General features: G+C 40.2%; 2 protein-coding genes across 8 annotated transcripts in view; one reads left to right on the top strand and one right to left on the bottom strand.

The window, feature by feature from the left end:
• Window positions 1-12,403, bottom strand: part of LRRC36 (leucine rich repeat containing 36) — a 66,794-nt gene extending 54,391 nt beyond the window's left edge. For 2 of the 5 annotated variants that reach the window (XM_070262994.1, XM_070262995.1), the window contains exon 1: window positions 12,293-12,385. In XM_070262994.1, coding sequence (XP_070119095.1) covers window positions 12,293-12,362 — 70 coding nt within the window. In that variant the 5' untranslated portion in view covers window positions 12,363-12,385. Of the gene's footprint in view, window positions 1-12,292 lie in introns of all 5 variants that reach the window. The other 3 variants (XM_023638653.2, XM_023638656.2, XM_023638654.2) reach the window with 3 other exon arrangements.
• A 12-nt stretch (window positions 12,404-12,415) lies between these two features.
• The window catches only part of KCTD19 (potassium channel tetramerization domain containing 19), a 33,769-nt gene continuing 18,730 nt past the window's right edge, over window positions 12,416-27,454 (top strand). Inside the window, exons 1-3 of one of the 3 annotated variants that reach the window (XM_070262986.1) lie at window positions 12,473-12,523; window positions 18,226-18,522; window positions 25,035-25,148. Coding sequence is in view for 2 of the 3 variants with exons in the window: in XM_023638646.2 (XP_023494414.1) it covers window positions 12,521-12,523; window positions 18,226-18,522 (300 nt within the window). In the remaining variant the exon portion in view is untranslated. Of the gene's footprint in view, window positions 12,607-18,225; window positions 18,523-25,034; window positions 25,149-27,454 lie in introns of all 3 variants that reach the window. The other 2 variants (XM_023638646.2, XM_023638647.2) reach the window with 2 other exon arrangements.

Below are 27,454 nucleotides of genomic sequence, written 5' to 3'. Positions count from 1 at the left end.
AAAATCTTTTTCCAGACCAGGACTATGCCTAAGACTTATTTCCTGACCACCTCCTTATTGTTCAGATATGGCCACTTCAAATATTATTGATTGGTTTCTTATTATCGTTACAATATCTGTTCTATAAGTGTTATAAACAATGTGATCACAAAAGGTCACACAAAAGCACATGTACAATGTGTGTACAACAATTTGACTTAATAGCAAATATATATAACCTTATAAAAATATTTCCCCTGGGCCGCCTGGTGGCGCAGCAATTAAGTTCGCACGTTCTGCTTCTCAGGGGCCCGGGGTTCACCGGTTCAGATCCCTAGTGCGGACATGGCACTGCTTGGCAAAAAGCCATGCTGGGGTAGGCATACCACGTATAAGGTAGAGGAAGATGGGCATGGATGTTAGCTCAGGGCTAGTCTTCCTCAGCAAAAAGAGGAGGATTGGCAGATATTAGCTCAGGGCTGATCTTCCTTAAAAAAAAAAAAAACCTCCCCCTGTCAGTGTGTACCTCTATGATTGTCAGTGGTATTTGGTTATATTCCCCCAACGTGGATTACTTTGCAAATTAAAATAAAGCCCAGTTCCAAAGGACATGATGGACCCAGGACAGGAAGGAACCACCCTGGCATCAAGGGACAACATTTTGATTCCAAAAAGAAAAAAGAAAAGTTTTATAAGACAGTTGGGAAAATGAGAAAACTGGTTGGATATCTGATGATAATAGAAATTATCGTCAAATATTTTTAGATTTTATATATAATTTTTTTAAAGAGTTCTTATCTTTTGAAGATACACACTAAAACATTTATAGGTTAAACCATATACCTGGGGTTTGCTTCAAAATAAAGAATGCAGGGGATTGGGTAGTACAATCTACTCTTTTACTTATTTATGAATTACCATAATAAAAAATTATAAAATAAGTAATATATGTTTATATATGCAGAGACTATTTCTGGAAAGTTATCCAAGATATTGGTAATAATGATTGCCTTTAGGAGGATAACTGGGCCAGGGAGGGGAGGTCAAGACTTCTCACTGTACAATTATTATATTACCCATACAATAAGTAAATTCATTGAATTATGATTTTTTTTTTTTGAGGTGAGGACGATTAGCCCTGAGCTAACTACTGCCAATGCCCCTCTTTTTGCTGACGAAGACTGTCCCTGAGCTAACATCCGTGCCCATCTTCCTCTACTTTATAAGTGGGACGCCTACCACAGCATGGCTTTTGCCAAGCAGTGCCATGTCCAGACCCGGAATCCGAACCGGCGAACCCTGGGCTGCCGATAAGCGGAACATGTGCACTTAACTGCTGTGCCACTGGGCCAGCCCCTGAATTATTTTTAAAAGCCAAAAAAAAGTATACAGTTACATATTTTCCCTCTCTACCAAATAATTATTATCAGCCTACAAATATGTTCTATTATATCATGTCTTTAAAGAAACTTGTTCTTGATTTCACATCCTATCTTTCAACTAACATTCCACTTCTGTATTCTCCTTTATAGCCAAATTTCTCAGCAAATTTCTTACTTTCACTATCTCTCCTCCCTCACTTATCATTCTCTTTTCATCCTACTCCAATATGGCTTCTTCCCTCCCCACTCTCCCCAAACTCCCCTAGTCAAAGTTACCAATGAGTTCCATGTTGCCAAATCCAACAGACACTGCTTTGCATTTAATTTGATCAGCCTATCAATACCATTTGGCACAGCTGACCATTACTGCCTTGATACACTATCCTTTCTTAAATTCTTGACACCACATTCCTCCTCCTTTATTCAATCGCTAAACATTGAAAAACCCCAAGGCCAGGTCAGAGTTAGAGATGTAAATTGTGGAGACACTAGCATATAGGTGCTATTTAAAGCCATGGGACTGGATGAACTCACATAACTAGAGAATGTGGATGGAGAACAGAAGGCTTAAGACTCTGTTGTAAGTCCCGTCCTGCCCGCCCACAAAATACCTCTTGATTCCATCCACTTCTTTTTATCTCCACTGTCATCCTCCTTGTACAAGCCATTCATTATCTCTTACCTGGACTACGGTAACAGACTTCTAATGGGTAAGAGTCATATTTTAAAAATGAGTATTTGATTAGGTCACATCCCTGCTTAAAATGCTTTCATGGAAATTGACAAGCTGAATCTAAAATTCTTAGGAGAGAATAAGGGCCAAGAATAGCCCAGACCATTTTGAAGGAAGAAGATGAGGTAAAGGGAGAAAGGACACTGACTTTATCAGTTATCAGACTTACTGTTAAGCCATGGTAATTACAAAAGTGTGATACTGGTGCAGGAATAGACAGACAATGGAACAGAGAGTTTAGAAACAGACCCACGTTTATAAAGGAACTTGGTACACAGCACAGATCCTACTAGAAATAGGTTCCAAAAAGACTGGCTATTAGTATCAAAAAAATACAATTATACCATATCACACATCATATATAAAAAATAGACAATGTGAAATGCAAAGCTGCAGAATTTTCAGAAAAAAATACAGGAGCCTATTATATCAGCGTAGAGAAAAACTTCATAAATAAGACACAAAAAGCACAAATCACAAGGAAAAATAAACTTGACTACCTTAAGGTGAAAATTTTCTGTATGACAAAGGATAATATAAACATTTATTGGATTTTTTTTAGTACAGAGAAATATAACAAAGAAAACAAACAAAAAAGGTCTATAACTGCACCACCAAGATTATCTTTTTGGACATTAAAAAGAAAGTAACACTGGGGCTGGCCCCGTGGCCGAGTGGTTAAGTTCGCGCACTCCGCTGCAGGCGGCCCAGTGTTTCGTTGGTTCGAATCCTGGGCGCGGACATGGCACTGCTCATCAGACCACGCTGAGGCAGCGTCCCACATGCCACAACTAGAAGAACCCACAACGAAGAATACACAACTATGTACCGGGGGGCTTTGGGGAGAAAAAGGAAAAAATAAAATCTTTAAAAAAAAAAAAAAAAGAAAGTAACACTTAATACAATAGCCAGAAAATCCCAACAGTACAGAAAAGTACAGAATAAAAGTAAAATCTTCTCTCGCCAAAGATGACCACTGTGATTTTTAACAGAAAAATTTTATAATGCATATACTAGCACATTCATTTAACTGAAAAATATCCGTATTTTATCGGTAAGCAGTAAAAGCAAATTGCTGAATAATATATATGCTCTTCTTTTTTTTTTTCTTTTTTTGAGGAAGATTAGCCCTGAGCTAACTGCTGCCAATCCTCCTCTTTTTGCTGAGGAAGACTGGCCTTGAGCTAACATTCATGCCCATCTTCCTCTACTTTATAGGTGGGATGCCTACCCCAGCATGGCTTTTGCCAAGCAGTGCCATGTCTGCAACCAGGATCCAAACTGGCAAACCCCAAGCCACCGAAGCGGAACGTGCACACTTAACCACTGTGCCACTGGCTGGCCCTTTCTGTTTTTTAAAGATACCTACGTGTATGTGTTTGTATAAGCAATGGAAGAGGTATGGAAGGAGGGAGAGGGAAGAATATTTTTTTACTTTAGACATTTTGTATTGCTTGAGTTGTCAGAATGAGCCCACTTAATTTTGTTATTTAAATGCCTGTAATAAAAACAAGCAAATAAACAAAAACAAGCAAAAAAAAAATCTGCCATATATTGTTCTAGCTGGAGAATGGAGGGGGTATGTGCCCCTAAAAATAAAATTGAATCAATACCTTTTTTAAAAAGGCAAGAAAGGTACAAACTGTGTAAGCCAATAAAGCTTTTCTTTAATGTTAATGTGGGGCATTGGAATTAGCCACCCCAAGATATGTCTCTTTGGCATGAAGATTATTTTGGGCTGGTTACTTTTAAAAACTGTAGACATGAGAGAAACTCTGAAAAGTAGAAGTTACCCTTTGTTAAGAGACATTTACATTTGTAAAGGAAATCTCCATCTGAAAAGGTGCATCTCCTTCTCTGTACTAGGAAGAAGTGGTGATGATCTTATCTCTAAAAACTCTTATCAATGCAGAAGGCAAGGACTTAAATCTATATAATAACCTTAACTCTTGTTTACTGTGCTTTTCTGGTCATGTCCCATAACTGACTCCCCCCACCCCCAACATCCTCCTTTGCCTTTAGCTGAGGAGGGTATTTAAGATGACAGCCTCTGTCATTTTGGAGAGTTGCTCAGTTTGCCTGAGTCTCTCCCATGTACACATGTTATAAAGCTTTGTTTAATTTTCTCCTGTTATTCTCTCTCATGAATTTAATTTATAGTCCAGCCAGAAGGACCTTGGATGGAGGAAATGTCTTCCTCCCCCGCAGTTTGGCGACTAGGATGGGATAAAATTTCACTGGCTGGACACTTCTTGCTCCTGGACTACTGCAGCTGAGAGATCCTGGATCCCTGAGAAGAGCCAGCAGGAGGTACGGGTTCTTACCACATTAGTCTTCTAGATCTCTGCCAGCAGGGTCCAATGGAAGCGAGAGTGGTGAGTTTTTTTGCTTTTCTAAATTTAGATTAGCAAGAGAAAATTTGGGTGAGGCTAGCTTCTTGGATTCAGCAAGTCTAGGATTTGGTTGAGTACTTATTGGTTGTAGATTCTTTTCCTCCCAGAGATAGTACTTTTCCTTGTCTCTGTCTCCTTTTATAAGACACAGGCATCTCTATAAGCCTGTTGTCTGGGACTTTTGTCTCGTTCTATGTCTTGAGAGCTTGGCTTTGTGACCATTCTGGTCTCCACCATCCAGAGGATGCATGTACTGGCATGCATCTTGGTGGCCACTCAGGTAGACTGGGGTTCTGGGACACATTCTCTTTGTCCAGCTGTGTCATCTCTCAGGGGAGTTTACCATAAGGGGTCCCAAGTGCTTTTGCTTTCATAAGGGGCCTTTGTTTTCTCAACCTTCATTGCTTGCTGTACAATGAAGTCCTCTGCTTTCTTAGACTATTTTTGAGAGTGAACTTTATGGATCTCTTTTGGGAACACCTCTTCCATCCATGGTTAAGCTTACTGGTATGAGTTGCTGTTAAGATCCTACTCATCAATGTGGCCAGACAATGGATCATTTAAGTTGGGAAAACTTCTAAATTGGGGGAAAAAGTTTGTGAGAGCTCTCATCATAATTGTTATTGGTACCCATGAAAAGGCCAAATTAAAAAGGAAACACAAAAAAATAATGACAAGCCTCAAGACTCTAACTCAGGCTACAATTGAATTGACAAAAAATAAAAGTGTAAGTCTTGATAAGATTATAAAGGTTGGAATGTTAGAGCAGATATCAACTTTGCCTGAGTATGTTTTAAAATGTCTCACTGGGAATACTTCCCCTATCCAATATTATAAGACCAAGATCTATTGATAAAGTCCTAATGAAAGCTATGATTAGAGGTATAAGAGCTGATGGAATTCAGATGAAGTTTGCAGAAAATTGATATATTTAGGGGCTTTATGTAAAGTGATTGTATCTCTTTTTGCTTGATTGTATTATAGATTGTATTGTGCGGATAGACATTATCTCACTGGGGAGTGTTTCCCCTGCCTGGTTGTAAGACTTTTAAAGGTGTTATACATTGTCCTGCAAGTTTTAGAATGTACAGATCTTTGAATCACCTCTTAAGTTAAAAATTTCCCTAATATAAAGAAGCAATTGGAAGGGAGTAGCTGGAGGGGTGAGGCAGCCTCTTTTTTTGTCATTCAGGCTCTAATCCAGTTCTTTGGGGAACTGGAAGCCTCTGTCTTTGTCTTTCAAATCTCTGCAAGGCTGGAGACATGGCTCTAGAAGGCAGCTCAAAGTTCAACTGCCTTTTGCCAATCTCAAAGTCTCCCCTGTCCCTCCCAAAATGCTTCTAGATATTGAGACAAAAGATTGAGACATTAGAAACTGATAGGGCAAGTATGCCCCAGAAACTTCATCTTAAAGAAAACTTAGCTTGTTTCTCTGTCTTTATGATGTAAATTTTCTGCTCCCATCTTCTCTAGGACCTGAGAGCCATTCTTGAAATGCAATTGTTTCTCAGAAGCTAGTGAGTTTTGTATTGCACCTGATTCATAACAAAAATTTAATGTCTCTGTGTTCACCTGTGTGTTTATGTGTGTCTATATGTATGTTATATATATGTGATATTTTACCTCTAGATAGTATGGCCAAAATTAAGAGCTCTGTTTAATTGGCTTAAAGTAAGCACTTAAATAAATTCTAATTGTAATAGAAATTAACTCAATGTCTTTCAAATTAACATGATATGGATTAATCTTTGGTAAATGAAAGTTTAAGATTGTTGGTTTGATTGAAAATAGGCATGTCTTGAGAGTTGTCAGTATTTGAATATGATACAGATAGGCAGCCTGGGTTTACTAGTCCAATAAGCTCATGTTTTCTGTTAGAAATTCATCAGCAAAATAATAGCTTTAAATGATAGCTAATTTTGTCTAATGTATCTTGAAGTTTTCCTGGGTAATCTGAACATAATTGTTGGAAACAAATGATTTAGAAAATGAAAATGGGTAAGAGTTTGTGGGTACAATAATTATGTTTTATGGTCTGTATCCTTGGGGGGGGGGGGGACCAGCTTCCAAATTCTTTTTGATAACCTAAAACTTTAGTTTTGCTAAATTAAGCCAAATGATAAAAATCTGTTGAGTATCTGGGTCATTTTTAGATAGGATGAAACACTGAAACATTATTGAAGAACATATCTAAGTTTATCTACTTTTGGCTTCTTATTGCAGGGAGGCTAAAAGTGTTTGGGTCTATTAGCAAACATGCCTTGTGTTTTATTACTGTGAAGTGGTGTGTTTCTAGAAATTACGAAAAGTGCTCAGAATGCTAATATAAAAGATGGCTTGTAATTGCTTAACTTTTTAGCTTTCACTAGGGTCTGTAAGGGTTAAAAATTCTAATACATGTAACTAAAGCTACTGGAAATTAATGAGGCAAACATTTTTGTATTCAAGGAAAGTAAAATGTATGTGTTCGGTAAAGAAGGTATAAAAAATGGAAGTATTTTTATTTGTTAGGTTAAGAAAGATAGGGGCTGGACTGGTGGCACAGCAGCTAAGTTCACACATTCTGCTTCAGTGGCCTGGGGTTCGCTGGTTCAGATCCTGGCTTTGGACCTATGCATTGCTTGTCGAGCCAAGCTGTGGAAGGAATCCCACATATAATGTGGAGGAAGATGGGCACAGATGTTAGCTCAGGGCTGGTCTTCCTCAAAAAAAGATAAATTTGTGCTAAATTAGAAGGGAATGGGACAAATTCTGAATGTAAAAAGAAAATTGTAGAAGGTTGTGAAGGAGAAATTCTGCCTGGTCACGTTGGCTAAGATTAAAGTAAATTCAATTAAGTAAATGAGTTTTAATGTAACAAAAAAAATGAGCTGGCACAAAAATTAAAATTTTGTTTTCTCTCTGAAAAGGATAATTTTCTTAACCTTTTGGTCTGCTCTTGATAAAGAGGTTATAAAAGGTGTTTCTTTGAGTAGGTCTACCTAAAAGACAGAAAATCTGTTTTGTTAAAATAATTCCCCTTGTTCAGAAGGACTGATGTTCTATGTTAAGGTTTTTGGACTGTTTCTGTTGTCATTTTGAATATATAACTGAGTATTGTTTCACAGTGAGCATTGTTTCCTATTTGAACAAGTGTTTTAAAACCTTTTGATATTTTTGACAAGCTTTTCCCTCAAAAGAATATTGAAATCCTTAATGAAGACTTTCTTTTGACCTGGTAGAAGGAAGAAAATTTCTCTGAGGATTTTCAGGGGCCCTTGAGACTTCTCAAGGCAATTTGTTCTCTCTTCCTATAAGGAGGAAAATACTAAACTAATTATTATTTGGTCTATTAAATTACATAGGAAGCATTGTCAAATAAGTGATGATAAACTTTCTTAAGTGGTATTATGCACGTGAATGTGAATGCTATTGATATAAATGTTTTAAAATTATATAACATTCCTAAAATTCTGATCTGTCCTGGTTGTCAGCCATAATTCTAGTTATTATCTTGATGTCACAAAAGTAGCCAAGTTTCTTTGTCAATTGCCCTTTTGAGTCTTTTGTCACTTGTGGATAGTTGGTGTTTTACTCTGGTGCTTTTTGCTTTGGAAAATATGTTTTGTCTTCAGAGAAATTCATGGAAAGGACTCTGACACTCTAGAATACAGGTTTCTGATAAACTTTCAGATCAGAAAACTGAACTGGTTAAAAAATTACAGAATTCTAACAGAGAAACTGATGACCCTATAAAACTGCTAACAGAAAATTAATAAAAAAATCGATTACACAGGACTGAACAAACTGATGAGGATGGTTATAATTTTGATTTTTTGTTTAAAATATTGCTGATTTAAAAAAACATTTTGGTTTTTTTTTCAGATTTAAGGAAAACTTTTTCTCAATCTAACTATGACTTATAGCAATTTGGTAAATTATATTTTTGTAAACAAAATTGCAACATTTATCTTTTTCTCCCTACCTTATCCCTCCAAACTTTGGAAACTCTTAGTAAGTATTGTTATTTTCATGGCAATATAGTTATTTTCATAAGTTCAATAAGAATCTGCTCTCCTTACAACAGGATATAATTGGAAACATTGGTTATCTTACCAAGCTTTGGCTGGACTGTCATATTTGAAAGAAACAGGCACAGACTCAGATATGACCAGACAGCTTTTGAGAAACAAGCATTGGACTTTATAGAATAAAACCACTTGGAAACATTGGCCTGGTACCTTGTTTCCTAGCAACCTTATGGATAAGTAAGGAAGGTCACTTATCTGGCAGGTGTGAGGAACCTCAATATCTTGGGGAAACTCAAAAGAAGAGAGGAATTCACCCAGATCTAAGGTATTGCAGGTGAAGCCTGTTGGCAAATCCTTGGCTTGGACTTCCTGGCCTTGAGAGGACTTTAAAGTTCAATCTGAGATTCGTTATGAAAGTTCCCGGGGCCAGCCTGGTGGTGCAGCAGTTAAAGCGCGCACGTTCTGCTTCAGCGGCCTGGGGTTCGCCGGTTTGGATCCTGGGTGCAGACATGGCACCACTTGGCAGGCCATGCTGTGATAGGTGTACCACATATAAAGTAGAGGAAGATGGGCATGGATGTTAGCTCAGGGCCAGTCTTCCTCAGAAAAAAAAAAAAGAAAGTTCCAGCAAAGCAGATTTAAAAGAGCCTATATGTGGGCCGGCCCCATGGCTGAGTGGTTAATTCGTGCGCTTTGCTTCGGTGGCACAGGGTTTTGCCAGTTTGAATCCTGGGCACAGACATGACACCACTCAACAAGCCATGCTGAGGTGGCATCCCACATGCCACAACTAGAAGGACCCACAACTAAAAAAATACACAACTATGTACTGGGGAGCTTTGGGAGAAAAAGGAAAAAAATAAAATCTTTTAAAAAAAAAGAGCCTATATGATCAATGGCTATTCTTGCTGTACTTATGTAAATAATTGGGCCAAGTTTATTGAAACTAAACTTATTTTGCAAATCAATTAGTCTCAATTTGGCTATCTTTGGTAAAAATGAGGGTGATTTTAGAGAGAAAAATTATGTTTCAGCAAAAAACTATAATACACATTTGTGGATATTAGATCCTAGTTCTGTTAATTGTCTTTGAGGTTTTTGTTTTCTACCTGTGAATTGGACTGGATCCTGAATTCTTCTAGTCTCCTGAAGTATCTGGCTACAAATCTCCAAACTAATGTTTTCAGTTTTTCTGGGTTTTTTTTTGAGGAAGGTTAGCCCTGAGCTAACATCTGCCACCAATCCTCCTCTTTTTGCTAAGGAAGACTGGCCCTGAGCTAACATCCATGCCCATCTTCTTCTACTTTATACGTGGGATGCCTGCCACAGCATGGCTTGCCAAGTCATGCCATGTCCACACTCAGGATCTGAACCGATGAACCCCAGGCTGCCAAAGCAGAACATGCGAACTTAACCACTGAGCCACCAGGGTGGCCCCTAATGTCTTCAGTTTTCTCCATCATTTTCATTCGGAACCATTGAGAACTTAACCTGACCTTTTTCCTGAAGCCTTGCATACTGAAGCTGAACAACTTGATATAAACTTAAGAGAGATTAATGTCTGTTGCTGTGTAAACTGTAAGCCACTCAAAGATACTTGAATGTCTGATGATATCATCAGAGACATTTCAAACTGCAAAAGATGCTTCAACTCTGACATCTAGAGATCTTGACTTGCTGCTCCCTGGGCTCAAGAACTGATTTATAATTTGCTCCAACCATTAACCTTGTTTTTTCTTTTTATTTCCATAGAAATACTTATTAAGTACCTGATTGCTTGCTTCTACAATATAGGCCTAACTTTGGGAGCCTACCTGCATCACCACATTCTAAAATGCATTTAACTGGACTGATGTCTTATCAGGACTAAGAAATGTGTTCAGTGAGATGAAACAATCTACCACTCAGCTTCTGGACTATAAAACTTCTCAAAGTTTCAAAGGACTGTGAAACTTAAAAGTTTCAAAGGTGGGAGTGTGGGGGATTGGAATTGGCCACCCCAAGATATGCCTCTTTGGCATGAGGATTATTTTGGGCTGGTTACTTTTAAAAACTGCAGACATGAGAGAAACTCTGAAAAGTAGAAGTTACGCTTTGTAAAGAGAAATTTACATTTGTAAAGGAAATTTCCATCTGTAAAGGTGTCTCCCTCTCTGTACCAGGAAGAAGGGTGGATGACCTTATCTCTAAAAACTGTTATCAATGTGGAGGGCAAGGACTTAAATCTGCATGATAACATTACTCTTGTTTACTGTCCTCTTCTGGTCATCTCCCATAACTGACTCCCCCACCCCCAACATCCTCTTCTGCCTTTAGCTGAGGAGGGTATTTCAGATGGTAGCCTCTGCCATTTCGGCAAGTTGCTCAGTTTGCCTAAGTTTCCCCCACATATGGATGTTATAAAGCTTTGTTTAATTTTCTCCTGAATTTATTTCATAGTCCAGCCAGAAGGGCCTAGAGTGGGTGCCGGAAATGTCTTCCTCCCCTACACTAACTTACAGAGTTTGAAGTAGTTTGGATAAAAAACCAAAACCTGAAATATCTACATCAATCTATTCATACACACACCAAACCATTATCTTTGGTTACCTTGGGGACGGGGGGATTTTGAGAGGAAGGAAAGATTAGCATCCTCTTTATTCACTTATGTAATGTTTGTGACTAGCATGCACTAATTTTGATAAATAAATAATTCTTAAATAATACCAAGTTATTTCATATCCAACAAACAAAAAGTACTAGAGGAAGCAAGAAAGGCAACTGTATGTTATGGTTAGATCACAGGCTCTGGAATCAGAGTCGTCGGTTACTAGACCCTGGATGCATCATTTTGGGCTGTGAGCTTTAGGGCTGTGCAGAAGTCTACATCTAATTTTACTTATCTGTAAAATGGCAACAATAACAGCATCTGCCTCATAGGCTTGTTATGGGGATTAAATAATGCAGGGAAAGCATTTAACAGGGGGCCTGGCATTAATGATATAGTGACTTTAGGGAGGATAAAAGTTGAATTGGGAATGCTAATAACTTTTCTAACATTTCTACTCCTTAGAAACTCAGAAAGCAAGCTGTATGAGTCAGACCCCAGGTCAAAGGCAGGGCAAAGTCACTCAGCCAGTTTCACCTCTGGGACCAAGTCAGGGCTGAGGCACTGACCTAAGTGCCTTGAGATCTCAGCTGCTATTCCTTTAACATCAGATCCTTTTCTGAGTCTCTCTTAAAAGCAAGCTACGCATCCAGATGGATCAAAGAAATGGCCAAGTTCTTGAGGGAGAGACTGGAACTGGAACATCCTTTTCCATTATATCCCAACCACGAAAAGCCCTCCTGGGTCGGAAGTTTCAGAGACTGCCAAAAATTAATGCCCTTTGTGCCTCCTCAATAGCACCCCGACCTCAAATGCCCTTCTCAGCGCTTCCTTTCTCGCACCCATGCCCGTTTTGGGGCTCAGTTTCCCTCCACGAGTTCACACTATCCAGTTCTGTGCTCCCGGCCGCAGTGTCCCGTTAATCTTGTTTCTCCTCCTCTTCTGACCCCTCTCCTCTCCCTCGATTCCTCGCCCTCCGCCCGAGACTCCCCGCCTCCTTCGGTTCCTTCACCTTTACCTCAGTGTAACCCATCTGCCTCAATTACCCCTCAGCCTCCCAAATTACTCCTCCTCCTCGTCCTCAGGGACCGCTCCCTAGGCGCCGTTTCCCCGTGTCTACCCTCAGGTTTCCCTGCCTCCACCTCAGTTTTCTCCCTTCGACCTCAGCACCCCGGCTCTCCGCCCAGGCACTCCCGGTCTGGCCCTACCGGGCTGCTCCAGGGTCAGCGCCCCCAGGCGGCGGACGCCCTCCTCGTCCAGATCCCACTGCTCCGCCATCCCCGCCCGCCGCGCGGCGCCGCTCACCTGTCGCAGCCCGCGAGACCGCCCGGCGCGCGCCAGCCCCGCCCCCGGCCCCGCCCCGCGCGCCCCCGCGCTCCCGGCAGCCGTTATTGCCGCGGGCACGCGCCTGCCTGCCCGCCGGAGGAGTCCCGACCATGGTACGGAGCCCGCTTCGACGGGGCGCCAAAAGCACTGAAGTGGCGAATGAGGGAGCGGTGCGGCCGAGGATTAGGGCTATAGGGTTAGGGACTTGGCTCTGGGACATGGGGGGGAGGGGGGAATATGGCCCCAGCTTTGGGGGGTTTGGGGGCTTGCTAGCTCTGAGGAGTTGGGAGAATGCGCCGTTGAGGGATGTTTTGAGGGATGAAGTGTTCCCGCTCTGAGGCTTTGAGGGACTCCAGGTCTGAGGGGTGGGGGTCTGTCTTTTGACGGGGGTAAGTCTTCATAGCTCAGCGCTTGGGAACGTGGACTGTGAGGCAAGGCGGTGGGCCCCAGGTGAACGGGGCGGCGATCCGGATCTGAAGGATTGGGGGTGGGGGCCGCTCTCTGAGGCGGGAGGGGGAGCCCCAGATCTGAAACGTTGGGAACTTGGCTCTGAGGCATTGAGGTCCTGTCTTTAGCGCATGAGGTGGTTCTAGCTGTAGAAATTGGTTTGGACGGAGCTCCTTTGGGGGAAGAGGAATCAGTGTGGAAAAGATGCTCTTTGGGATGGAGTGGGGATGACTGTACTAGGGTTAGCCCATTTCCTGCAGTCAGCCTGGCACGCGTTTTGTCCTTCAAGCACTACAGGCCCCCAAGCTTGCCTGTGACTGAGGGCTCTCCTCAGGCTGGGATGGTTCTACGCCAACTAGCTCCTGAGCAGGCTTTGGGAAGAAAACTCTGGAAAGAACAACCACATCCTTAACCCCTACCCTCCCTCCAGCAGGCACGTCTTGAGAGCCCACCTATGGGTGGGACATGTACGTGTAGGAGGGAGACAAACCTTTGAGCCAAGACCCTCTTGTCATACCCTCCCCTTAATAAGAAAAGAAGAACCAAGACCAGGAGAGTGGCTCACCTTTAAGGAGCAGGTTTTCTTTGGCATCCAAAATCTGCATACTTGGAGTACTTTCACTGAGCTCTCAACTAGCGAGTCACCTGTAAGGAGAACAGAAAGCAAAATCAAGAGTCCTTGCACACTTATGCTTTCTGGTCTAGGTTGGGCCCTTAGTTACTCTCAGCTTGTCATGTTCAGCCTTAGCCACGTGAAGGGCCAGGACTCAAAAGCCTAGAGGAGCTCATTAGATTGGCTTTTCCAACTCTGCCTCTGTGAGTCGTGACACCATTTTACAATTTGTAATCTTTCTCTTCATGTCCCCTTTCTTCTAGCCTCAAGCATGGCATATATGATTGCTCTTCCTTATATCTGAATATTTAGAGCAGGCTTATTATAAGAGAAAAGAACCCCACTCCCTTCTTTGTTGTCTGCATTTATTTTCCTTCCTCAGCTGTCAAAATAGAAGTTGCAGGTTTTTGTTGAAGTGGGCTTTTCCTCTCTTGAGCAATCACCTCTTACTTTAACACTCTTTCCCTCCACCAACGTTTTAATGCAAATTTTGAGACATTCAGAAAGATTGAAAGAATTGTACAGTGAGCGCTATGTACCTACTACCTAGATTCTACAATGAACATTTTGCTGTATTTGTTTCATAACATGTCCATCTATCCATCATTCTTTTAATCCATCTTGTTTTTTGATGCATTTCAAAATAAGTTACAAGTATTGGTACATTGCACCCCAATCACTTCAGCATGCATAATTTTTACCTAGAATTCAATATTATTTTATGGTTCTTCTTTAGGTAAAATTGTATACTGTTTACCACTCTCTAAATTTTACAAGAGTAGTGCTCCTTGAGTGTTTATTTTAAAATCTGATACAGATGGTTTGTACGTTTGATGGCTTTCTACCTTTCTATAGTGTTGAAAAGCTAGGTCATGTTGAAGGAAAATTGACAATTCAGTTATGAATAGATAACCTTGAACTTTTAACAACGGGCTGAGGAAGGTTAATGATCGTTGCTGTCTTTGTATAGTCATGTGCTGCTTAACGATGGGGATACATTCTGAGAAATGCCTTGTTAGGATATTTCATCATTGTGCGAACATTGTAGAGTATACTTACACAAACCTAGATGGTATAGCCTACAACTCACCTAGGCTATATGGTACAAATCTTATGGGACCACTGTCATATATGTGGTCCATTGTTGACTGAAACGTCCTTATGTGGCGCATGACTACATATATATAAAAAGGAACCCACAACATTCAGCTGTCCTGCCATGGCCTCGATAGTGTAACGTCCCTGCAGCTATGATCCCAAGAGAGCCCTGCATGTGCTCAATGGAGTGGGGCCACCTCATCATAACTCTTTTTTAAACAGCTTTAAGATGTCATTCACATACCATACAATTTACCATTTTAAAGTGTACAATACAACAGTTTTTCGTATGTTCACAGAGTTGTGGAACCATCACCACAATCAATTTTGGGGCATTTTCACAATCCCAAAAAGAAATTCCATACCTATTATTAGTCACTCCTCATTCCCCCTACAACTTTCTAAGTCCTAGGCAACCACTAATATACTCTCTATCTCTATAAATTTGCCTATTCTGCACATTACATATAGATGGAATCATTTAATATGTGGTCTTTTGTGTCTGGCTTCTTTCACTTAGCATAATGTTTCAAGGTTTCATCTATGTTGTAGCATGCATCAGTACTTCTTTCCTTTTTATTGACAAATAATATTCCATTGTATGAATATACAATATGCTACATTTAGTTTATTCATTCATCAGTTGATGGACATTTTGGTTGTTTCTACTGTTTGGCTATCATGAATAATGCTTCTGCGAACATTTGTCTGCAAGTTTTTGTGTGGACATAGGTTTCATTTCTCTCTTTTTTTGGTATGCTTTTTTTTGGTGAGGAAGATTGGCCCTGAGCTAACATCTGTTGCCAATCTTCCTTTTTTTTTCTTTCTTTTTTTTTGGTCTCCCCAAAGCCCCAGTACCTAGTCATAAGTCATTCTAGTTTTTCTGTGTGGGGTGTCGCCACAGCATGGCTTGATCATAGGTGCATAGGTCTGCACCCAGGATCCAAACCGGTGAACCCCAGGCCACCAAAGCTGAGTGTGCAAACTTAACCACTCGGCCATGGGGCCAGCTCCTCATTTCTCTTTTTTTTTTTTTGTTTAAGATTTCATTTTTCCTTTTTCTCCTCAAAGCCTCCTAGTACATAGTTGTGTATTTTTAGTTGTGGGTTCTTCTAGTTGTGGCATGTGGAACGCTGCCTCAACATGGCCTGACGAGGAGTGCCATGTCCACGCCCAGGATCCAAACAGATGAAACCCGGAAGCAGAGCACAAGAAAATAAGCACTCGGCCACGGGGCCAGCCCCTCATTTCTCTTGAGTTTATACCTAGAAGTAGAATTGCTGGGCCATATAGTAGTAACTTTGTGTTTAACATTTTGAGGAACCACTGAACTGTTTCCTGGAGCAGCTACACCATTTTACACTCCCACCAGCAGTGTATGAGAGTTCCAAGTTCTCCAATCCTTGTCAACATTTGTTATCATCTACTATTTGATTCAGGCCATCCTAATGAATGTGAAATCGTATCTCATTGTGAGTTTTGATATGCATTTTCCTGATGGCTCATGATGTTAAGTATCTTTTCATGTGCTATTGGCCATTTGTGTATCTTCTTTGGAAAAATGTCTATTTAGATTCTTTACTCACTTTTAAATTTGGTTGTTTGTCTTTTTATTATTGAGTTGTAAGAGTTCTTTATGTAATCTAAACACGAGTTCTTTATCAGATATATGATTTGCAAATATTTTGTTCCATTATATGAGGTGTCTTTTTACTTTCTTGATGGTGTCCGTTGAAGCACGAAAGTTTTTAATTTTGATAAAGGTTTATTTATTTGTTTATTTCATTTGTACTTTGTGTATCTTATCTAAGAAGGCATTGCCTAATCTAAGGTCATGAAGATTTTCAGTTTTTTTCTAAGGGTTTTATATTTTTAATTCTTATTTTTAGGTCTATGATCCATTTGGTGTTAATTTTTATGTATGGTGTGAGGTAGGGGTCCAACTTCATGTTTTTTTAGCATGTGGATGTCCAGTTTCCCAGCACCAATTTTTGAAAAGGCTATTCTTTACCCATTGAACTGTCATGGTTCTTGTGTCAAAATTCAATTAACCATACATGTAAGAGTTTATTTCTGGACTCACAATTCTTTCCACTTATCTATATGTCTATCCTTATGCCAGTAGCACACCATCTTGATTACTGTAGCTTTGTACTAAGTTTTGAAAGTGAGAAGTGTGAATCCTCAAATTTTATTCTCCTTTTTCAAGATTGTTTTGACTATTCTGGGTCCATATGGATTTTAACATCAGCTTGTCAATTTTTTAAAAAAGAAAAAGCAGCTGGAATTTTCATAGGGATTATGTTCAATCTGTAGATCAGTTTGGGGAGTATTGCTATCTTAACAATATTAAGTCTTCTGATCCATGAACATGGAGTGTTTTTCCATTTATTTAGGTCTTTTAAAATTTCCTTCAACAATGTTTTGAAGTTTTCAGAGTACAAGTATTACACTTCTTTTCTTAAAGTTATCCCTGAATATTTTGTTCTTTTTGATACTATTGTGAGGGGAATTGTTTTCTTAATTTCATTTTTGGATTGTTCATTGCTAGTGTATAAAAATAAAATTGATTTTTTTAAACAAACAAGCTAATTAAAAAATGGGCAAAAGATCTGAACAGACATCTCTTCAAAGAAGATTTACAGATGGCCAACAGGCACATGAAAAGATGTTCAACATCACTAATTATTAGGGAAATGCAAATCAAAACTACAATGAGATATCACCTTACACCTGTCAGAATGGCTATAATGAACAAGACAGGAAATACCAAGTGTTGGAGAGGATGTGGAGAGAAGGGAACCCTCATACACTGCTGGTGAGAGTGCAAACTAGTACAGCCACTATGGAAAACAGTATGGAGATTCTTCAAAAAAATTAAAAATAGAACTACCATATGATTCAGGTATTCCACTGCTGGGTATTTATCCAAAGAATGTGAAAACATGAATGCATCAAGATACATGCATCCCTATGTTCATTGCAGCATTATTCACAATAGCCAAGATGTGGAAACAACCTAAGCACCCATTAATGGATGAATGGATAAAGAAGGTATGGTGTATATACACAATGGAATACTACTCGGCCACAAAAAAGAGGAAATCTTGCCATTTGCAACAATGTAGATGGACTTTGAGGGTATTATGCCAAAAGCAAAATAAGTCAGACAGAGAAGTCAAATACCATATGATTTCACTCATAAATGGAAGATAAAAGCAACGACAAACAAACACATAGATACAGAGATTCGATTGGTGGTCACCAGAGAGGGAGGGCAGAGGGGGGGAGGGTGGAACAGGTGATAGGGCACATGTATGTGGTGATGGACGGTAATTAGTCTTTGGGTGGTGAACACGATGTAGTCTACATAGAAACTGAAATATAATGATGTACATCTGAAATTTATATAATGTTATAAACCAATGTTACCTCAATAAAAATTTAAAAAATAAAATAAAATTGATTTTTTTATATTGATCTGTACCATTCTACCTGGTTGAACTCATGTCTAATAATTTCTTAGTGAATTCCTTAGGATTTTCTATATGCAAGATCATGTCATCTGTAAATAAAGATAGGTTTACTTCTTCCTTTCCAGTATGGATGCTTTTTATTTCTTTTTCTTGCATAGCTCTCTTTTCACTCTCCTTTTAGGAGGACCCTGGCATGTCTCATGAATCAGCAGAGGATTTGTTTCATTTTAACGTTGGGGGCTGGCATTTCTCAGTTCCCAGAAGCAAACTGGCTCAGTTCCCGGACTCCCTGCTGTGGAAAGAGGCTTCAGCCTTGACCTCTTCAGAAAGCCAGAGGCTATTCATCGACAGAGATGGCTCCACATTTAGGCACGTCCACTATTACCTCTACACCTCCAAACTCTCCTTCTCCAGTTGTGCAGAACTGAACTTGCTCTATGAGCAAGCACTGGGTTTGCAGCTGATGCCTTTGCTGCAGGTAAGATACTCTTGTCTTCCAGGAGTGGTGATCAGTAACATAGACCTTACATCATTAAATGTTGTATCCTTTTATATATTGGTTGCTGAGGTGACCCTCTTAATGGGAAAGTGTGATGAGTGAGTTAAAGTAATAGTACACTGGAAATGCATGTTCTGAATAAAGGATTTCATCCTGATTCTGCCTTATCTATACCAGCAGCCACCAGGGATTCACGATGGGACTTACCACCCACTGAGAGGGTGCTCTTAGCTCTTAGAAATCCTATTTTAAGCTTCTTGTTTTTTGTTGAATTTTTTTTTAAAGATTTTATTTTTCCTTTTTCTCCCCAAAGCCCCCCGGTACATAGTTCTGTATTTTTAGCTGTGGGTCCTCCTACTTGTGGCATGTGGGATGCCGCTCCAGCATGGCCCGACCAGCGTCGCCATGTCTGCGCCCAGGATCCGAACCAGAGAAACCCTGGGCCACCAAAGTGGAGCACGCAAACTTAACCACTTGACCACAGGGCCGGCCCCATGTTGAATTTTAAAAAGTGAAAACTTTAGAAATTATAGGGTTTTCTATATACACTGTATCTGAGATTTAAAATCTAAAAGATTCATCAAGAATGTTACTTATCAGAGCCAGCCTGGTGGTGTAGTGGTTAGGTTCACATACTCTTGCTTTGGTGGCCTTGGGGTTCATGGATTCAGATCCTGGCCACGGACCTACACACTGCTCATCAAGCCATGCTGTGGTAGCATCCCACATAAAAAATAGGGGAAGATTGGCACAGTTGTTAGCTCAGGGAGTCTTCCTCAAGCAAAAAGAAGAAGATTGGCAACAGATGTTAGCTCAGGGCCAATCTCCCTCACCAAAAAAAAAAAAAAAGTTACTTGTCACTCTGCCTGTTGGTACATAAGGTTCACTTTCAGCAAAACCAAAATGTCCTCCAAACTGCAGAATCTTTCCTTTGTCTTCACATCTCTGTTCTCCCAGACTTCTTATTTTCTCATTGTAAGAGCTTTAAATACCTTTACTTATAAAACATTAAAGTATCACCAAAGAATGTTACCTTCTTTCCTAATTTTTCTCCAAACTACAGAAGTCATTTCTGTGGCTTATCTTAAGTAGTTTATTCTTTTTTTTTCTTTTTTAAAATTTTATTTATTTATTTATTTATTTATTTTTAGTTGTGGGTCCTTCTAGTTGTGGTATGTGGGACACCGCCTCAGCATGGCTTGACGAGTGGTGCCATGTCCAGGCCCAGGATCCGAACTGGCGAAACCCTGGGCCTCCGAAGCGGAGTGCATGAACTTAACCACTCAGCCACGGGGCTGGCCCCAATTAAGTAGTTTATTCTTAGTTTTTGAACAATGATTTTTTTTTAACCTGGAAGAACTAAATATTATAACTGGGAAGGACCATTGGCCACGCTCCATATTAATCCCACTGGACAAGGTGTTTTTTATTCCATCTCAGAAAGCACTGACCAACAATCTACAGTGCAGCTCAGTGCACTACCAACTGTGCCTCCCAACACCTCCTAGAAGAAAATTGAGGTAGACTGTACATATCTGGGTCATATAGGAATGAGAACATTTCATAATGCATGTTTTTATAGACACTCCTTACTAAATAATTCAATGTTTTAAAAATTATATATTTGGGGGCCGGCCCCGTGGCCAAGTGATTAAGTTGGCACACTCCACTTCCGCAGCCCTGGGTTTCACTGGTTTGGATTCTGGGCGCGGACATGGCACCTCTCATCAGGCCACACTGAGGTGGCGTCTCACATAGCACAATTAGAAGGACTCACAACTAAAATACACAACTATGTACCGGGGGTCTTTGGGGAGAAAAAGGAAAAATAAAAATCTTAAAAAAAAAAAGTTATATATTTGGAGATCAAAACCCTTGACATAATCCAGTGCACGTTGTTGTAGTATTCTTTTCTTTTTCTTTTTTATTTATTTATTGTTTTTCTGCTTTATCTCCCCAAATCCCCCCGGTACATAGTTGTATATCTTAGTTGCAGGTCCTTCCAGTTGTGGCATATGGGACGCCGCCTCAACGTGGCCTGACGAGTGGTGCCATGTCCGCGCCCAGGATCCGAACCAGCGAAACCCTGGTGGCCTGCAGCGGAGTGCTCGAACTTAACCACTCGGCCACGGGGCCGGCCCCCTTTTATTTTTTTTTAAAGCTACTTATATGAAATAAAAATTTTTTCAACTACCCCAGGAATGTACTAGAATTGCTTACAAATGGCTTCAAAATTACTTAAATGGCCTGGCATGGCAGGATTGCTGATGACTCTATACCAAGGCACCATTTTATGGGGAAAAGGTGGGAGTCACTTGTTCATTGCAGAAAATCAAAGAGATCAAGGCAACTTTTTGAAGAACTATTTTAAAGAACATGAGCCTATTATAGAGTTTTTCAAGTCCTTCAACTCCTTTGCTGTCCTCACTTCCCAAATTGAAACAAAATATATCTGGGAAGCAACTTCTAAATGGGAGGTAAGAACTCAGAGGCCAATGAGTTGATCCAATTCCAAAGTTCCAAGTTGTGTGAACAGTAGAAGTATTTGAAGAATCATGTGGATCTGCCTCCCTGAAACAGACTGTAAAACAAGTGCTTATGCTTTGGAAATGGTGTTTTCAAAGAAATAAACATTTAGGCTGGCGCAACTGAAGTGGTGTTTATTCATTGAAACAGGGTGTAAATACAGCTGGAGAATCAACAGCTGTCTCAAGCAAATGATCAGCCTCACACATTTCCATCACTTTCCCCACTTCTAAGGCCTGTCCAGATACTCAGGTTCTTGCCTAAATGCACAAACAGTTTGCTTCAAGAAAATAGAGTTTGCCAATGGTTAGTCTAAAGACTCTTCTTGGGCATCCTAACTTAATGCATTCAACCAGTATTTACTGAAAGTATTCTGGATACCAGGCATTATTCCTATGGGTTTTAAGGCACACATGGGATGATCCAATAAAAATATAATGTGAATCACATGTATAATTTCAAGTTTTCTAGTAGCCACATTTTAAAAAATAAAAGGTGACATTAATTTTAATAATATATTTTATTTAACCCAATATACTTAAAATACTATCATTTCAACATGTAGTCAATATTTTTAAATTGATAGATTTTACATGCTTTTTTTGTACTGTCTTCAAAATCTGATGTGTGTTTTACACTTCTAGCACATCTCAAATTCACACTATCACATTTCAAGTACTCAATAGCCATATGTGACTAGTAGCTATCATATTGGACAGCATATATCTAAACTGTTCTAAACTGTTAGTGCTCCTCACTATAGAGTCTTTCAGATTTAGCCCCTAACAATAAAAGTGGGACTTTGTGTCCCGCTAACTGAAGTTCCCCTGTACTCAACAAGTGGCATATCCTACTCAGGATTATCTGTAATATAGTATGCTTTGTTGGAAAGCCATGTAGAAGGAACCAACAAGCAGTATGAGATGGGAAGTCTCTGGAGGACAGGCAGCTGGGCTCACACTGCTGCTCTGTTCTCTACCCCTCCTCATCCCCCTATCCTCACCACTTATCTCTCCCACCCCCCACTTCACCTGCCCACGCTACCTTCCCCCAGCCTGTAGCTTTGGCCTACAAAGGGCACACTTGATACCTATTATTATCTTGATTCTAACATTTATTATATATTGTGTATCAGTCACTGCCCTTATGGTACTGGAATTTATGAAAGAATAAAATATTTATACCTAATCTGCTTGTTTTTTAATGTACAGATAGATGTGTAGTATGTGGTAAGGAGATAGGGAGTGACTGAGGCCAAGGAAACTTCTCCTTTAGAAAAAGTGGTCAGGAACAGCAAACACAAATGCCCTGAGGTTAGAGTGGCTTGGGAGAGGAAGATTCAGAGGCCATCATCAGGTGTAATAAAAGGTAAGGAGATGCCAAAGGTAGACAACAAGGTCAGAGGAAGCCAGGGTTGAGATCTTACAGAGTCTTACAGGCCACGTTGAAGACACAGGATCTATTCTAAATGTTATGGTTAGCTTTTGGAGATGTTTAAAGAAAGAATTAAACTGACAAAAAAGTTTTAAAAAGATCATTGGACCTTGGGTTAAGCAATGGTTTTTCAGATACAACATCAAAAGCACAAGCAACCAAAGAAAAAAATAGATAATTTGGACTTCATGAAAATTAAAAACTTTCGTGCTTCAAAGGACACCATCAAGAAAGTGAAAAGACACAATCTAAGTGCCTATGGACAGATGAATGGATAAAGAAGATGTGGTATATGTACATAATGGACTACTACTCAGCCATAGAAAAAGATGAAATGTTGCCATTTGAGACAGGTGGAGAAAGATACTGTATGAGTTCAGTCATATTTGGAAGATTAAAAAAACAACAACAGGGGCCGGCCCCGTAGCCGAGTGGTTAAGTTTGCAGGCTCCACTTTGGCGGCCTGGGGTTTTGCTGGTTCGGATCCTGGGCATGGACATGGCACTGCTCGTCAGGCCACGCTGAGGCAGCGTCCCACATGCCACAACTAGAAGGACCCACAACTAAAATATACAACTATGTACTAGTGGGATTTGGGGATAAAAAACAGAAAAAAAAAAAAAAAGATTGGCAACAGTTATTAGCTCAGGTGCCAATCTTTAAAAAAAACAAAAAACAACAACATATAGATACAGAAAACCGTTTGGTGGTTTCCAGATAGGTAGGGAGTACGGCAAAATAGGTAAAGGGGGTCACTTGTACAGCGACAGATGGAAACTAGATTTTTGGTGGTGAACATGATATGGTGTCTACAGAAGTTGAATTATAATGATGTATATCTGAAATCTATATAATGTCATAAATCAATGTTAACTCAGTAAAAAAATACAGTGTATAATACCAAAAAAAAAAGGTGAAAAGACAACACACAGAATGGAACAAAATATTTGCAAATCACATATCTGATAAGGGATCTGTATCCAGAATATATAAAGAACTCTTATAACTAAACAACAAAAAGACAATCAAATTTAAAAATGAGCAAAAGCTTTGAATAGACGTTTCCCCAAAGAAGATATACAAATGGGCAATAAGCACATGAAAGGTGCTCAACATCATTACCCATCAGGGAAATGCAAATCAAAACCACAATGAGGGCCAGCCTGGTGGCACAGCGGTTAGGTTCACACGTTCCGCTTCGGTGGCCCGGGGTTCACCAGTTTGGTTACCAGGTGCAGACGTGGCACCGCTTGGCAAGCCATGCTGTGGCAGGCATCCCACATAAAAAATAGAGGAAGATGGGCACGGATGTTAGCTCAGGGCCAGTCTTCCTCAGCAAAAAGAGGATGATTGGCAGCAGACGTTAGCTCAGGGCTGATCTTCCTCAAAAAAAAAAAATTAAAAAACCACAATGAGATACTACTTCACACCCACTAAGATGCCTGTCATCAAAAAGACAATAACAGGTGTTGGCAAGGATGTGGAAAAGTTGGAACCCTCATACACTGCTGATGGGAATGTAAATTTGTACAGCCTCTTTGGAAAACAGTCTGGCGGTTCCTCAAAAAGTTAAACATAAAATTACCATATGACCCAACAGTTCCACTCCTACGTATATCCCCAAGAGAAATTAAAACCTATGTCCACACAAAAACTTGTAGACAAATGTTCATAGCAGTGTTATTCATAATAGCCAATAAGTGGAAACAACCCATATGTTCATTGGCTGATGAATAGACAAACAAAATATATATTCATATAAGGGAATATTATTTGTCAATAAAAAGGAATGAAGTACTGATACATATATCAGTAACAACAAGGATGAACTTTGAAACATGCTAAGTGGAAGAAGCCAGACACAAAGGACCATATATTGTATGATTCCATTTATATAAAATGTTCAGGATAGGCAAGTTATAGGGACAGAAAAATTAGTGGTTGCCTAGGGCTGAGGTACAGTGTGGGAAGAGTAGGGTGAGCAGGAATGGGCAGTGACTGTTAATGGGTGCAGGGTTTCTTTTTAGGGTGTTGAAATAGATTGTGGTGATGGTTGGACAACTCTGTGAACATAGTAAAAACCATTGAACTGTACAATTTAAATGGGTAAATTTTATCATTTATGTTATATATGTGAAGTTTATTTACATTTTATTTAATATGAAATATATTTCAATAAAGCTATAAAAAAATCATTTACTTCTGGCTTGACATTAGACCAGGAGTCAGCAAACCACAGCCCAGGGATCAAATCCAGCCCACTACCCTTTTTGTATGGCCTATGAACTAAGAATGGTTTTTATATTTTTAATTGGTTGAAAAAAAGTCAAAAGAAAAATATTTTGTGGCATATAAGAATTATATGAAATTCAAATTTCAGTGTCCATTAACAAAGTTTTATTGGAACACAGCCATGCTCATTTGTTTATATATTGTCTATGGCTGCTCTTGAGCTACAATACAGAGTTGAATAGTTGCAACAGGGATCATATTCTCAAAACCTAAACAATTTACTATCTGGCTTTTTACAGAAAAAATTTGCTGACTGTTGGCCTAGACTCTAGAGGAGCAAGGGAGGAAGCAGGAAGACCAGTTTGGAGGCTCCTGCAGCATCCAGATGAAAGATACTGGTGGTTTGGTCTAAGGTGGTAATAGAGGAGTTAGAAGTGTTCAAATTCTGGATACATCTTGGTAATAGAACTGACAGGGTTTGCTGATGAATCGGAGCTAGGGTGAGAGAGAATGGATAACTCCTTTGTTTGTATCCTGAGCAATCAGCTAATGGTGGCTCCTGAGGGACGTGCACGTTTAGGAGGAAAAATCAGGAGTTACGATTTGAATTGTGTTAAGTTTGAGAGGCAAGAAAAGGGTGCTTACTAAACATCCAGTGGTGATGGTGAGGAGGCAGCTAGATGTCTAGGTCTGGAATTTATGGGAGCCGTCGAGTCTAGAGATACAAATTTGAGAGTCATCAAAGCTGTTGTAAATCCATGAGCCTGGATGCGTAGGAATGTCATATCTTGTTCACAGGGGAAATACAAAGTAGTCATGACAGGTCTGTACCTTAACATCACAATGCTTCCTAGAACTTTCTGTGTACTTTGGGAGGTCTCCTTTGCCTATATTTAATATAAACTGCTCCCAGCCTCTCACATGCTATCAGCCTAGTTGGGAGTCATAACTGCTACTGCAGAGTATGAAATTTCCCTTCAGGGTCATTCACAAGGGTTCAAGGTTCAGGGCAGACAAAGTCCACTGAGGAGTTAGTATGTTGTCAGTACATACTACTTATGTTTCCTTTTTCACTGCCTTCTGAGAACTTCTAAGTTTGGAAACTTAAATTGTTCCAGCTGTGAGCATTCTGCTACCAACAAGCAGCCCAAATACACCTGCGCTCCATGTGCTTAAGGGAGCCAGGGAGTTTTTTTTTTTTTTTTAAGATTTTATTTTTTCCTTTTTCTCCCCAAAGCCCCCCGGTACATAGTTGTATATTCTTTGTTGTGGGTCCTTCTAGTTGTGGCATGTGGGACGCTGCCTCAGCGTGGTTTGATGAGCAGTGTCATGTCCGTGCCCAGGATTCGAACCAACGAAACACTGGGCCGCCTGCAGCGGAGCGCGCGAACTTAACCGCTCGGCCACGGGGCCAGCCCCAAGCCAGGGAGTTTTTATGTTGATCACACAAATGATGCTTTTATGAAAATAGACCAGTGACAATCTCACATTTCCTATTACTCACAATGTGAAGAGAGATTACCACTGTGATCTTGGAAAGGAAGATTATACAAACAACAGCCATTCATCCCAACACTATAGCTTGTCTGTGGATATGGGTAAGTGGACAACTCAAGTGTAAACACCTGGACATGGATGGCATCAGGGCTCCTCACAGGATGGCCATCTGCTTGTCCTGGCTCATATCCTGACACATACACACACCTACATGCATGCCTGGGCACACCCATGCATACCCACTTTGAAGTTCAGCTACGTCCCTAAGCACCCCATAAGCCTTCTCTCCATACCTTTTTACTTGCTCTTCCCTCTTCCTAGAATGCTTGCCCTTTAAGATTTAGCCTAAATGTGGCCCATGGAAAGCCTAGCCTGACATTCCCAGGCTAGTTTTTATCTCTTTGCTCTCATAACACAGATAATTCTTCTCCTATATCAGTGCTAATTCTTTTGGGATGATGTATTCATATGTCTTTCTCCCTCGTTAGCCTATTTTCTCTTCATGTTTGCATTCCTAGCATCTCTCACAGTACCTAGCCTGTAACAAGTTTAATAAACACCTGCTGAGAGGACATTGAATGATGTACCCAAGATGACCTGTGAAGACTGAATCTACTTCTGCAGGGTGGGGGGACTGGAGCTGGCAGTGGAGGGGCAGGTTCGAGATGCTGATAGCTGTGTCTTATTTGGCTTCTTTTGCTGACAGCTGTTCTGTACATCCTTTTGTTCTATCAGCCTTCTTCCCTCCAGCTTCAATGTGGTGCTGGCTCCCTTGTCTTTACAAGGCAGTTGGAGATTTGGAAGCTCCCCTAAGCTCCTTTACCATCATATGCCTTTCAATAGCCCACATCAGAACATGGGGCATCTCTGAGCACTACTGCTGCTGCTTAGGAAAACCTCCGTTAAGTCCCAAAGCTCTGCCAGTAGTGCATTTGTCAGCCATCTTTTGGCAACGATACACATACACATACACACTCGCCCCCGTGCCATCAGTCTTATTTTGCTTGTGATGTATTTTTTTCACTACTATCTAGGCCAAAAACAACATTAATTATCCTTGTGTTAGCAATTAGCCATCTGAATTCAGTTCTGTATTTCCCTAAAGAAATCCTTCCTCTAATAACTTTCTGGGTCATAGCATATGAAGAGTAAAAGTTCTAGAAGTAATATTTAGGCAGATAGAAGTGGAATCGAAGTCCATAGAAGAGCAGCCCCACACTCT

Source organism: Equus caballus, chromosome 3 (assembly GCF_041296265.1).
Source record: "Equus caballus isolate H_3958 breed thoroughbred chromosome 3, TB-T2T, whole genome shotgun sequence".
In the NCBI taxonomy this organism is placed as follows: domain Eukaryota; kingdom Metazoa; phylum Chordata; class Mammalia; order Perissodactyla; family Equidae; genus Equus; species Equus caballus.
This window is presented reverse-complemented; position numbering and strand designations above follow the sequence as displayed.